Here is a 14,709-nt window from a genome sequence, read left to right as displayed (position 1 = left end):
CTTCATATCCGATTCTAAAACTTTCCTACTCCCGAGGATTGGATATTGTGTCACGAAATGAAGTATAAATGAGTCATGCAGTGTTAAACAGAAATCAACATATAGGAGGGGTATGCAACCTAAGGCCCATGGGCCGGATGCGGCCCAATCGCCTTCTCAATCCAGCCCACGGACGGTCCGGGAATCAGCATGTTTTAGATGAGTAGAATGTGTCCTTTTATTTAAAATGCATCTCTGGGTTATCTGTGGGGTGTAGGAATTCGTTCATTCCCCCCCTTCAAAATATAGTCCGGCCCACCACATGGTCTGAGGGACGGTGGACCGGCCCACGGCTGGAAAAGGTTGCTGACCCCTGACATATAGGGATGGTTTGGAGGGAAAGAGCATGTTGAGATTGCAAGCCCTGTTCCTGACCACAGGAAGCCATTTCCAAGGATCAAGGTAGACCTTATTCTAAATGTGGTTGCCAACAAAAAATGGTAGCCACACCTCTAGTTCCTCCCCCCCCATTACACCCACTAGAACTTACCTCATGTCATGACATCATAGATTCCTCTTTCCTCCCTGCAATGTCATGTCATAAGTTTTACTGAACTAGAATATGGAGCAAATGGGAGGATTGGACATGTGGCTGCAGTTTGAGGGGCGACTGCTCATTCAGAGCAAAGCTTGCTTGGGCTTGGCTCCAAGGATTCTCATTCATCAGATTCTGGAAAGGTGAATTCTGTATCTCATTCCACGCCTGTGGCTGTGGTGGTATCTGGACTTCCAGATAATTAACATAATTGCGGTGATTGATTTGTTTCCTTATAATGCATAATTGTATACATGTGCGTGGATTTTGTGATGTGACTTAAAAAAAAAACAGCTCCAATGATCTGGAAACTATTCGGCTTGGATGGATATGTCCTTAAATATTTCCCTTTTCCTTGAATCTTATTTCTGTCCAGCCATGATCTTTAAATACTGTAGTGCATTGTGAGCGGCATCATTGTGGGCATTGCCCCAGGAGATTCCAGTCCCATGACAAACTGTGATTGGATGAGTTGAAAGTTCTGCAAGACATTGGTATTGTCCATTCACACTCAGCTCCTCTGAAAGTACAAACACAGGTGCTGGTTAGTGGAATATTATGCCACTAATTTTTGAAAACACCAACTACACTAATTCTCTTTCCCCGACATTGTGAATGAAAAGTACCGTACTTTTCCTGCGTATACCCCCCCCCCTTGTTTGGGGGACTCCAATTTCAGAAAATGGCCCACAGTTGTTGAGCTTTATGGGGGGGGAGGACTGGAGTTGTTGAGCTTTTTTTGAGGGGGAATGCAGTAAATCACTAACCTGGTGGTTGCAATCACTCATGCCGCTCGCTAACGATCGCTTGCGTCTGCTACAAGCCTCTTGACCGATCACCAACAGCAAAAGTAAATAGCAATAACAATTGCCACAGCGATAGCTAATCCTCCGCAGCCTTGAAGCAGCAACCAATCAAACACCCATTTCCAATACAAAAAACCCTTGCCACAGCCACCAATCACACTACAAATCGCCAGTCACAACCTGCAGCTCGCAGCTGCAATCAATCATCCATCACACATACCCAATAAGATGCCCCCACTTTTTAAACGTTATTTTTGAGTAAACAAACCTAGTCTTATACACGGAAAAATACGATAATCAAGATGGTGTCACATAAAAGGATATATGACTGTAATATGTAGGAAACCATCTCTCCCAACCTGCTCTGGCTCAACACAAAGATTCTATTTACCTATACAGTCGTACTTTGGAAGTCGAATGGAATTCGTTCCAGAAGTCCATTCGACTTCCAAAACATTGAGGAACCAAAGTGTGGCTTCTGATTGGCTGCAGGAAGTTCCTGCAGCCAATTGGAAGCCACGGAAGCCCCAGCGAACGTTCAGCTTCCAAAAGAACGTTCAAAAACCGAAACACTCACTCCTGGGTTTCGATCATTCAGGGGCCAATTTGTTCGGGAGCCAAGGCATTTGAGATTCAAGGCACGACTCTACAGGTTTGTTCACATTACACTGGGCATAGACACAATCTGTCACAGCATATGTACAAGTGTTTGTGGTAAAGTGTGTACACTTGTTTATTTGTGCAGCTCAGCTACTGTGTACACACTCTACAGTCACTGAACTTTACACGTGAATAATTGCATGAGTAGCTGCACAATTTACACTTGCTGAACATGGCATATGTCAAATGGTAGCACTTGGGTAGCCTTGCCACCTGCACAGACACAGAGGGCAGGACCTAAATTAATTTAGTTTCCCACAGAAATCAATGGGACTAAACCATGATTAATTTTTCATTTTGGCAGGACAAAGTCTGGATCCAATATGTGATTTGTATAAATTTCATAATTCTGCATATAACTGGATTTATGAACTACACTTCGATGCAGTAATTATTTCCAGATACAGTTCCATCACTTGACAGCCCTAAATTCTTGCTCAGGTTCTTCGTTTGTGACCTATGTGAATTATTTTGTCAAAGCACTAACCATAAACAGCAAGTTTAGCACACATATCCCTGAAAACAGCAACACCATTTACATACTGCACGCTTTTAGCAAATGTAATGTTCCAAATGTTAGCAGTAAGACTGTGTGCATCTTTTAATTACAGTGGTACCTCTGGTTAAGTACTTAATTCGTTCCGGAGGTCCGTTCTTAACCTGAAACGGTTCTTAACCTGAAGCACCACTTTAGCTAATGGGGCCTCCCACTGCCGCTGCACCGCCAGAGCACGATTTCTGTTCTTATCCTGAAGCGTTATTTCTGGGTTAGCGGAGTTTGTAACCTGAAGCGTATGTAACCTGAAGCGTTTATAACCCGAGGTACCACTGTATTAGACAAAATGTGATGAAAGTGTGTTCTCTGGCTGCTATTAGTACTAATGATCCACAGATAATTATGTTCATGTTAATGCTGGAAGAAAATGGACATTTCATATTCCCGTCCCTTTTTGGTACACACTTCATTGGAAACTTGGTTCTGCCTGGCCTGTGTTGGGAAAAAAGATACTAAGAAAAGAGGGTGCATCTCGCCCATTGTCACCCAATGGTTCTTACCTATATTCAAGTATTTTGTATTAAAACCTTGCTCTTCTGCAAGTTCTCCAAGAAGATGAACATAATCTGTATTAGGAATACTGAGTGGACTTATTTTCAGCAATGTAATTTTTTCTCCAGAAGAGTTCCTTAAGGTGCTCCATGTACACCCCAAATTAACACTCTGTTCTTTTACCTGAAACAAATTAAGGGCATTTAGACTTTGTGGTTTAAAACCATCACCCAACATCTTTAAATGTGGTCATTCCACTCCCCTTGTATAAGTATTAAACAAATACCAAGCTCTCATATCACACTGTTCTACCCAAGTATTCCACACTTGTTAAAAACTTGCTTTAATATGGCTTCTCCAAGATTTTCTTGGTCTGTACTACAGGGGCCTATGTTTTCCATAAGCATTCTTATTTTTAACACAACTCTGAACTGTGAGTGTCAACAATTTCACCTACAGGGGCTACATTTTACTGCTTGCTCTACTGCGGCATTAACAAAAGCCTGAAGAGCAGAAATTAAGCAGCTGAGGCTGTTTCCATTCCTGTATAAACTCCATGTTAAATACAAGCCACCTGAAGAAAGGCACAACCATCACTGTGAAGCAAACTGCTGCATTTGATAGTGAGCTGATAGCTGGCAATTTTTTAGAAGACTTAAAAGCTTAACTCCCAAGAGTTAAATGATATAGAAATTGGAAGATGTACGTTGTTTGTGCATTTGAAAATATATTAGACTTTAGAAACAGCTGTGTAGCTCAATGAATGCTTGTTTGCTCTGAACTAGGTTCCATGCAGTTCATTTCCTAAGCTGCATCCTTAGGCTATTAAGACAAACCAGAAAGAAAGAAAGAAAGAAAGAAAGAAAGAAAGAAAGAAAGAGTGGGAGAGAAGACAGAGAAGTTGTAGCCTAGATGAAGAACGTGGAAGATAACAGGGCGAGGGGGAATCTAGCTTGCCTGTGTATATTTAACTATAGTGCCTTAGTATGAGCTGGAAAATGAATGAAAATGAATGATTGCATTGTTAAGTTTGAATAGCTAAGCAGTTGCTATAAACATAAATGAATTACTTACTAAAGAAATAGTGATATTGTCTCCAGAAAAATTATGAAATTTATCAAGTAGTTTCTCAGCGGCGTTTCGCTTTGCTAATTTTTTAGAAGTCCCAATCCCTTTGTAAGAAAACAAAAGCAAGAAGGATTAAAACAAGCAGAGAAACCCAGATTAAGATACATTCATGCTAGAAAACCGAAACTGGACAAACAGCCTGCAAGTCATGGACTACACACCCATCAACTCAGCCATCCTTCTGAAACTCCCCTGTATGTTTTGTTCTGATAGTTCCACCTGTTAAGTTTACGTATGTTAATTATTAACTTGGGAGATCATCTCTAGCCATTGCCAGGTGTGAGTTTCTGCATCACAACAGGAGAACGCTGAGAGGGCACAGAGATGAGAGGGTAGAAAGAGAAGGGGATACTGAAAGTGGACCTGACTACAGGGCCAAATTTGAACCAGACTTACTAGGGCTCTAGTTTGCCCACAAAATGTTTTGATGGAGGAGGGACAGAAAGAGGATTTTTTTTGCCCCAAGTGGCTCCTATTAATTAAAAATCTTTCCCAAATGGGTGCAGTGCCTACCTGTATACAGATGTCCACAGGCGATTCCTTCCCCCTTCCAGACCTTGTTTAGCCTGACTAAGCAGCAACAGGGACGCGGGTGGCACTGTGGTCTAAACCACAGAGCCTAAGGCTTGCCGATCAGAAGGTCGGCAGTTCGAATCCCCGCGACGGGGTGAGCTCCTGTTGCTCGGTCCCTGCTCCTGCCAACCTAGTAGTTCGAAAGCACATCAAAGTGCAAGTAGATAAATAGGTACCGCTCCGGCAGGAAGGTAAACGGTGTTTCTGTGTGCTGCTCTGGTTCGCCAGAAGCGGCTTAGTCATGCTGGCCACATGACCTGGAAGCTGTACACTGGCTCCCTCGGCCAATAAAGCGAGATGAGCGCCGCAACCCCGTGACTGGACCTAACCATCAGGGGTCCCTTTACCTTTAAGCAGCAACAGAAGGCAGAATGGAGACAGAGAAGGCATGCAGAGTCTTCTGCCACCTGTGCTCTTACAGGTACATGTATCAGGTTAGGTGAGAAACAATAACTTGTTTAGCCCTATGGAGATTTCTATCATTAGGCTGTTGGTGCTCCAGTAGGAATCCAAAACAGGGCACATTGGGAGATGGTGTACTGATGTTTTTCGGGGGGGGGGGCAGAGTGGCAGAAATAAAAAAGCACCCCCTCCATCCACCCTGCCAGGATTTGTTGGCCCCTCCACCTTAGGACACTCCCACAAGTAGGAATGCTCTGCCAAGGCACTTATCCTGACTTTCAAGTTATAAAGTCCTCAAGGCAGCTTGAAAGAGAGAATTATATAAGATACAATTTTTAAAAATGATCAAAAAGAGAAAGATTAGTGGGATTTCTTTGCATAATTAATCCTGTGGTTGAATTCAGGTTTTGCTATGTTCTGTGCCGAGGAGGAAAAAATAAGCACATACCTGTTTCTACAAATGTTTCTATTCTGCAAGTCATTGTAAACTCTCTCTTATGGAGCGGCCCTGTCTCCTGTGCCAGTGAGTACTCAGGAAGTCTCCAACCCTTCTGAATAGCTAGCTCCTAGGGAAGAAGGGAAACAAGAGGACCATTTTCTGATCTTGCCTCAAAACAACAGCCAGGTATCTATTCAGAACAGGTTTATTTATCGTGATTACTTCAGTGTTAACTTGGAAAGCAAAATTTTGATGTACGTTTTGCTTTACACTGCATGTATCCTTCTACATCTCAATCCAGGACAGAGCTGAGGGGACTTCCAAGACCAGCGCGTTTCATTGTGTCAGAGCAGCAGCCCAATGAAAGCAATCTATTTCAGTGATGTGAGAGTAAGTTTTGCTTTCATTGGTCACTACTCTGCCCAAAGAAAAGCTTTCCATCTTATATATATCATCACAGTGGTGAGCTGTGAGCTTTGCACACAGTGTGTATGAGAAAACCTGACAAACCAACCAATCCTTTCTTTTCTCTTCACCACCCATTCTGTAATCACTATGCTTTGCTTTTTGTTGCTTACTCGCCATTCTTCCCTGAGGGTATAGGAACTCTCTTCTCCTTCCTCGGTTGAGCTACCTGCTCCTGACTGCCTGGGTTGCTTTCTGTCATCAGAAAATAAGGAGACAATGATGTTACATACATAAGGATCTAAAGATAATTTGTAACTTAGTGTAGAACGACTTCGACCTCTAAAAAACCAAAAGGTATATAAAGTTCTGCCTCTTTCTATGTGAGCCTACCCGGACCCTGAGATCATCTTCTGAGGCCCTTCTTCCTGTGCCTCCTCCATGAGAGGTATGGAGGATGGCAACATGAGAACAGGACCTTTTCTGCAGTGACTCCCGGTCTATGGAAGGCTCTCCCCAGGGAAATTCGCCTAGCGCCTTCATTATACACCTTTATGCGCCAGGCAAAAAAAAAAATCCTTTGTAATCTGGCCTTTGGTTGCTCTTATTGACATCCAACACCATTTTAGAATGTGGCTTTTTTTTGGGGGGGGGGGAGTTACTAATTTTGGTTTGATTTTATGTGTTGTGGTCATGTGAACTGCCCTGAGGCCTCCGGGTATAGGGTGGTGTATAAGTTGAATAAATAAATAAATCATAATGTAATGTGATTTTTTTTTAAAAAAAATAAAGACAAAGAAATTCCGAATATGGTACATTTTAAATGTCGTTGCAACTTACCTGCAATGATCCAATAGGATTGGACTGATTTGGTGCTTGATTGAGACGTTCGGGGGTTAAGTAGTCTGGCACAGAAATGCTAAAAGAAACAAGAGTTAACTTGAAAACTAGCAGTTTCAGGCATCATTTTGCTAACAAATCAGGATTCAGTCCCAAGCACATTCTACATTTTAATATGAGACTGCCTCATTAAGACTACCTCTAAAAATGTTTAAAGTAAAGAAAGCTGACATACTTTTTTATGTCTGAGTTGTGTCTATGTTTGCACATGTGGAGGGTTTTGTTCCCCACAGGCAGTTTCCTGTGTTTCCTCCCAAGCTGCTTTTTTAAGTTCAAAGGTCTGGATCCAGGAAAAAGCAGGCAGAATTCCGCTGGCAAGAAGGAGTTTTTCGTGGCTCCTCCCCAGACATAAGTCTCATGTACTCTCAAAAATTGTCCTTGAGGGATGAGGGACCCTCCAGAACAGCATGGGACAGGGCATGGAGGGGCCCTGCTGTGGGGTGGGGAAATGAGAAGAATTTGGCAGGGACGCCTCGTGCAATGAGAAGTGCCTTTGTACTCATGCAAGGCACTCTGAAGCCAAGCCAAGGAGTTTCAAAAGCAGCATGGAGCGAGTGACATCTGCTGTAACCTACAGTTATCTGAAGGTGTCATCTTGCCAAAATTTGTCATGGAATAAGGAAGGAAACTACAAAATCAATCTTCAAGAAAACACTATGATTCTATAAATAAGGCCAGAAGGGAGGGATAGCTCAGCTGGTAGAGCACGAGACTCTTAAATCTCAGGGCCGTGGGCTTGAGCCCGACATTGCACAAAAGATTCCTGAATTGTAGGGGGTTGGACTAGATGACTGTGGTCCCTTCCATAGACCGTGATTCTATGAAGACCTTTGTTAAAGATTTAACAGTATTGTTGATACTGCTCTAACCTGAATGTGGCTTTGACTTTGCTGTTGTTTAAGTCGTTTAGTTGTGTCCGACTCTTCGTGACCCCATGGACCAGAGCACACCAGCCTTTGACTTATCTTTGTATTAATAATTACAGTGGACCCTCTAGTTACGTACCGCTCTGGATACGTAACTTTCAGGTAACGAACACGGCAAACCTGGAAGTGTATACTTCCGGGTTTCGCCGCATGCGCAAAAGCGCTCAATGGCGCCACGCAAGTGCGCAGAAACGGTGCCTCTGCCTACGGACTTTTCAGGTTGCGGACGGACCCCCGGAACAAATTTAATTTGTATTCGGAGGGTCCACTGTACTGATCTGTTTTATTAAAATATTCACAGATTGTCTTTTGGTGATAAGGCTGTTCTACACTTTGTTTTATTTTCCCATAACTTATGTTAACTGATTTTTTTTCCCCTTTGGCTGTTAGCAGCTTAGTGCTTCTCTTGGGAAGGAAAAGCATGATACATGCTATAAATTAAATGAAAATTAAAAAAAAAAGATTGAATGGTAAAATGAAAAAGTAGCAAAGATTTTATTCTATTTATTTATTAACTTTTTCCTCCCACCTTTCTTCTCAAAGGAGCTCAGGACAACAATTGACTATCTTTTTGTACTGATAACATTTACAATTTTGTACACATGAGACTAACAAAGACTGAAAATAGGTCTGAGTTATAAAACTACAGCTTGTTAAATAAAGAAACCCTTTGAGTCATAACTAACTTACAGTTACATGAAAGGTGACAGAAATTGTGACACGATTTGGTAAAAACTGCTATTTTATCACTTCCACAAAAAAGCAAGAAAAGAGGTTTTTAGGAAATGAACAACAATGTAACAGCTTTGTTAAAATACTATTTTACCACATATATATTAAGCAGTGAAGTAACCACCCATCTTAGATGTGATCACATAATTTGGCCCCATTTCCCACTGCTTTTTATAAACCTATCTCCAAATTAAGTATGTTAAGCATCATAGCCTTCATTTTTAAAATATTTCTAAAGCTCTCTTCCAAAATTTTCCAGCAGGTCCCATTCGGCAACAACACTGTGTCACAATGATCAAAACCGACTCACCAAATATTTGAATTGCCTTTCAAAATGTTCAGGGCAGCTTCTGCAGCTTTGTGTTTTGCAATTTTCTTGCTCGGACCCTCTCCTGAATTAATAAGAACAAAAATATGTGAGTGTTCTGAACAGTAAGCTATGAAAATCCAGCAGTCTGAATGTTTCGTTCTGAAATATCCATTTTTTGTTTCTTGATAACATGAAGAGTGTACAGACCTGTTTGGATACTTTTCCCACAAAGGCAAGATGTCCTGTTTTATTGTATCTTGCCAGTGCAAGCAAGCACAATGGGGGAAAAATGTGGCTTGTTTCTAAATAATGATGATAATAATAATTTATTATTTTTAATACCCCGCCCATCAGGCTGGGTTTCCTCAGCCACTCTGGGCAGCTCTCAAGAGAATATTAAAAACACGATAAAAGATCAAACTTTAAAAACTTCCATAAACAGGGCTATCCTATCAAAATGTACAAACCTGTTGCAGTTATGTCACCCATAGTGACTTTATAGGTGAAGACTGGCATATGCACTTGCCCCTCAGCTTTTTCAAAGTCATATACAGGATTGAGATTAGCCTTTGTGCCATATTCATGTAACAGCTGAATTGGTGTTTTCCCCGGTTTCGATGTAATGATTTCCTCCAAGCTGTTTACAAAGTAGAATTATTTTTTAATGAATATTTGAGAAAGGAGGAAATCACATTCAGTGCGTTAAAATACTGCTTTCGAAAATATGCTGTATCTTTCATTTATCAAACTCAGAGGTACAATCTGGAGATAATGAAGCCTGCTTCTGTGTTGTATTCATGATAATGAGTAACCTGTGGACAGTTATAAGGAAATGTTACCAGACATGTGAGACTCCACGCTTTGGATATTGCACTAGAGCGGGGAGAAGAGGAAGCGTGAGCGACTAGCACTTCTTCCACAGTGCTTTTGTCCACAAAACAGGCTATGCACAGAACCAGTTGTCAGATTATATTATTGGTCTCTCCACATGCCTTGGAGAATGCTATCTTCTTAATTTCAGGTTTTTTTTTTCTTTAGCAGATCTAAAGAAACATAAAACTTACACTTTCATTTTCCTCACTCTCAAATTTGGTGCTGAAATGTTGAAGATTTGTGAGATAAGATCGCCCATCTCTATGCAATCATGTTGTATAAAATAGTTTAGCCCCTCCCCCCACAACAACATGGCCCCGATCTAAATGCCACCCCCCACTCTCCTGTGATAGCTTTCCACATAAAAATAAAGAAATGGGAGATCTGATCGGAGACTAGCAATGCCTTATCTACTCCAGTTCTGAGCTACTCCTTCCCTCTCCACTTTATGCTGTGTCACCTATAAATATTGCAGGGCAGTGTAGCCTACATACAAGAGCAAATTTAAAAATGTACAAATTCAACCATTTGACAGGCAGATTCTGCTCTAGGATTGAGGAGTGGTTTTTTTTTTAAAGATAATATTTTATTTGGGACAAGCAAGGAAAAATCAAGAGAAAGGAATCAGTGACAGATAACCAGTAGCATTCAAAAAGCACAACATGTAATAAAGACATATACATGCATTCCCCCTTTCTAATCTGGGAAATCATCCTAAGTGTCGCTGCACATAGGGTAACTGAGTGTAGCATCCGTTTTTCTCTTACACACACACACACACACGGGTTTACTTCCAGGTAACTGAGTGTAGCATCTGTTTTTCTCTTACACACACACACGGGTTTACTTCCAGGTAACTGAGTGTAGCGTCTGTTTTTCTCTTGCGCGCACACACACACACGGGTTTACTTCCAGGTAACTGAGTGTAGCATCTGTTTTTTCTCTTACACACACACACGGGTTTACTTCCAGGTAACTGAGTGTAGCGTCTGTTTTTCTCTTACACACACACACGGGTTTACTTCCAGGTAACTGAGTGTAGCGTCTGTTTTTCTCTTGCGCGCACACACACACACGGGTTTACTTCCAGGTAACTGAGTGTAGCATCTGTTTTTTCTCTTACACACACACACGGGTTTACTTCCAGGTAACTGAGTGTAGCGTCTGTTTTTTTCTTGCGCGCACACACACAGGCGGGTTTACTTCCAGGTAACTGGGTGCAGCCTCACACACAGTAGCGCCATTCACGCTGCCTGCTGCTACGTGCGCGCGCGGGTGCTTCTGACCCCTCCCCCCCACGTTCCAACCCGAATCCACGCGCACGCGGGCGCCGTTTCCCGCCGCCGACGGTTGCCCCCCCCCCGCGTGCCTCCTTACCGAGAGCGGCGTGTGCGCGGGTGGCGGTGACCCAAAATGCTCCGCGCACGCCCCCCACCCCCACCCGCCATATAAAAAGCCCCTTACCCACCCCACCCCTCGCACGTCACCTGACGGTTTTCAGTTTCTCCACCACCACTGGGCAGTTCCGCTGCTCCGTGCCCGGCAGCCCCCCTTCTTGGCATAGGATAGCCGGGCAAGGGGCAGGCTGAGGCAGAGCCATGCTGCTCGCCGCCGCCGCCTCCTCCATCATCTCTTCCTGGCCGGGAAGCATCCCTTTAGTACGGCCCCTTCTCGCGTGTCACGTGTGGTTCCGGGGGCCAGTTTGAGGGGAGGAGCCGCCCGGGAGGCTGCAAGCGGCGCAGAGGCGAGAGAGCAGCTCGCCTCAGTGGGTCTGTGATAGAGAAAGAGGGGCGCTGAGGGGGCGGACTCCCGCGACCCCCAAAGGAAGCCTGGAAATGGCCCCGCCGGTGCGCGGGTGCTTCAGTTGTCACAATGGACATGTTCTAGCTCAGGGGTTCCTGTTAACATACCCTCCAACATTTCTCCTATGAAAATAGGGACGTCCTATTGTTATGGGGGGGAACCTGCTCCCTTTTCCCTTATGGGGTATCCAAGAGCCGGTATGGAGTCCTTAAGTGGGTCCCCTGTCGGCAGGAGAAAATAACACAGGCCAACTAGAGTATATTGAGAAGCAAAATGATTCTTCGACATCAACTTCTTTGGACTGGTCATGTTGTGCGGATGCCTGACTATCGTCTTCCAAAGCAACTGCTCTATTCCTAACTTAAAAATGGAAAGCATAATGCTGGTGTCTCATGGCAAATCTAAAACAATGTAGTATAAACACCAACAATTGGGAAACACTTGCCTGCGAGCGCTCCAATTGGAGAACAGCCTTTACCAAAGGTGTCATGGGCTTTGAAGACACTCGAACTCAGGGCGCAAGGGAGAAACGCAAGAGGAAAACACACTTGGCAAACCCTCACACTGATTGGCTCCTGCCCGGAAACCAATGTCCACACTGTGGAAGAAGAAGAAGAAGAAGAGTTTGGATTTGATATCCCGCTTTATCACTACCCTAAGGAGTCTTTTCCCAGTAGTAATGTACGGAAGTGAGAGCTGGACCATAAAGAAGGCTGATCGCCGTAGAATTGATGCTTTTGAATTATGGTGCTGGAGGAGACTCTTGAGAGTCCCATGGACTGCAAGAAGATCAAACCTATCCATTCAAAGAAATCAGCCCTGAGTGCTCACTAGAAGGACAGATCCTGAAGTTGAGGCTCCAGTACTTTGGCCACCTCATGAGAAGAGAAGACTCCCTAGAAAAGACCCTGATGTTGGGAAAGATGGAGGGCACAAGGAGAAGGGGACGACAGAGGATGAGATGGTTGGACAGTGTTCTCGAAGCGACTGGCAGGAGTTTGGCCAAACTGTGAGAGGCAGTGAAGAATAGGCGTGCCTGGCGTGCTCTGGTCCATGGAGTCACGAAGAGTCGGACACGACTGAACGACTGAACAACAACAAGGAGTCTCAAAGCGGCTAACAAGGACATGTGGATCCAGAAATGACCTCCACAATCACTTACGGACTCATTGTTAAAACTATGTGTATGGAAGACAATCTTACTCGGCTACGAGTGATCATCAAAGAAGAAGAAGAAAAAAGATTGAGAAGCAAAGCAGCTAGTAAGCCTGATCTTTATTAACTGTTGCCACAGGGTCCCCCCTCACCACACGCAGGAGGGAGGAGAGAACCCAGAACAATGGTGCACAAGCCCTTATATAGACTTTTGAAATTGCCCACCCTGTAGCCCAAGACCACCCCCCCCCAAAAAAAAATAATACATACATCGCAGAAGGAGGTGGTTTACAGCAGAAATCCTGTCTGCCAGGATACCTGTTAATGGTCACTGATTGCATTACCTGGGCAGCCTGGCCATTCTTTTGCGATGGTAAATAGTTTTAGTTCCTGAATCCAGGTCACAGGCTCACCCTATTCATACACAATTGTATGACAGGATTTGTAAGCAAAAAGACAAAGGGAAGGCTTTCCCCATTTCCTCCCTCTTTGCAGAGAAATATATTGAGGTCAGTTTGGGAGAGTCAACATGGTTTCAAGATTGCTCTCCTGTACTATTTCAGACACGTTGTTTGCCTTTTACATTTATGAACTCTGGTTTCTCTTCAGATTGTATAAATCTTTCGCCTTTTACATTTATGAACGTTTATTTTATATTTGGGACCCTAGAATTCTTATATTATTATTAGAATTTATATACCATCCTACACCCGGTTTGCAACATTTCTCCTATGAAAATAGGGACGTCATACTCAATGCCCTATTACGTAGCCCACTTAAGTCCCCATTTAGCACACTTAAGTCCCCACTTAGCCAACCTAATTCCTCACTGAAGTCTCCACTTAGCTGACTTAGTCAACTAAGCCCATTCAAGTCCCCACTTAGCCGACTTAGCCAACTAAGCCCAATTAACTAACTTAAGTCCTCACTTAAGTTTCCACTTAGCCTACCTAAGAGCCCACTTAGTGTACTGAAGTCCCCACTGAATCCCACTCAGTTGGGGGGGGCACAAAATGTGGGGTTTGCAGCACCAAACGGCACCAAACCAGCAGACCACTTTGGCACTGGTTTGGAGTCAATCGGACATGGTTGGGTTTAGGGCCATTTATTTTAATTATGACCCTGGTTTGGGTTTCAATTCCTTAGTTTGGGGAATGGCACAAAAGTGTGGGGTTTTCGGCACAAAACTTTGGCACCTGTTTGGAGTTACTTGGACAAGGCTAGATTTTTTGACATTAACTTGTGATCCCTATTTGCTGTTAATTACTCGGTTTGGGGGGCGGCGGCATGAAATGTGGGGTTCACGGCACAAAACAGCACTAAAGTAGCACCAAACCTTGGCATCAGTTTTGGGGGGGATCTAGAATTTCGGGATCACATGTTAATGAAGCTGTAACAGAGCTTGGAGAGAAGGGAGAGTCTGTAGCAGAGGAAAGTCCAGAATCAGAAGTGGAAGGGGATGGGGGTCAAGAAGCAGGGTGGAGGCAGGCTGCTGAAGAAGCCAGGGCAGCTTCCTTTCCTGCTGTGACCAGCTCTCCTCCCAGCTGGTCTCTCAGAACATGCAGAGAAATGAAGTGGGCTGAGCTAAGAGAGACAAGGCAAAGGAGCCAACATGTCATCTTGCGACCAAGCACAATAGTTTGGGATCCTTGTCTTCTATGAACTGTGAGTCATCACATACAAACAAATACCTTTTTGTTGCAACAAAATATTCCTTCCAGTAGCACAGTATTTCGCCAGTATTTTCTATGGACAGTTCTCACTTCTGGCCCAGGGATAAGATAGGATATACATGGAATAAACAAATAAGAACATAACAGCAATTAATGAGATTAAATTCAAGTTATTAACTTTATTCCACCCAAATAAATGGTTTTCATGATCTCCTAGACATAGAGAGGTTTAAAATGTAATGCTATAAAGATTAAAAATCATGCCAATTAACTAACTGGTGGAGAGCTTCAGAGGTCAATTT

The 14,709-nt window shown here is 43.4% G+C and overlaps 1 protein-coding gene across 1 annotated transcript; it reads right to left on the bottom strand.

Moving 5' to 3' along the window:
* Nucleotides 1–899: 899 nt before the first annotated feature.
* Nucleotides 900–11,558, bottom strand: PRKRA (protein activator of interferon induced protein kinase EIF2AK2). The gene is made up of 8 exons (XM_033167373.1): nt 11,264–11,558; nt 9,371–9,540; nt 8,904–8,985; nt 6,876–6,954; nt 5,640–5,757; nt 4,163–4,260; nt 3,097–3,271; nt 900–1,094 (listed from the first exon to the last, which is right to left on the bottom strand). The coding sequence occupies exons 1-8, from the start codon at nt 11,425–11,427 to the stop codon at nt 937–939; spliced, it is 1,044 nt and encodes a 347-aa protein (XP_033023264.1). The 5' UTR covers nt 11,428–11,558; the 3' UTR covers nt 900–936.
* Between the last annotated feature and the right edge of the window lie 3,151 nt (nt 11,559–14,709).

This window comes from Lacerta agilis, chromosome 1 (assembly GCF_009819535.1).
Source record: "Lacerta agilis isolate rLacAgi1 chromosome 1, rLacAgi1.pri, whole genome shotgun sequence".
Classification (NCBI taxonomy): Eukaryota; Metazoa; Chordata; class Lepidosauria; order Squamata; family Lacertidae; genus Lacerta; species Lacerta agilis.
The sequence above is the reverse complement of the archived record's forward strand: the minus strand, read 5'-3'. Positions and strand labels throughout refer to the sequence as shown.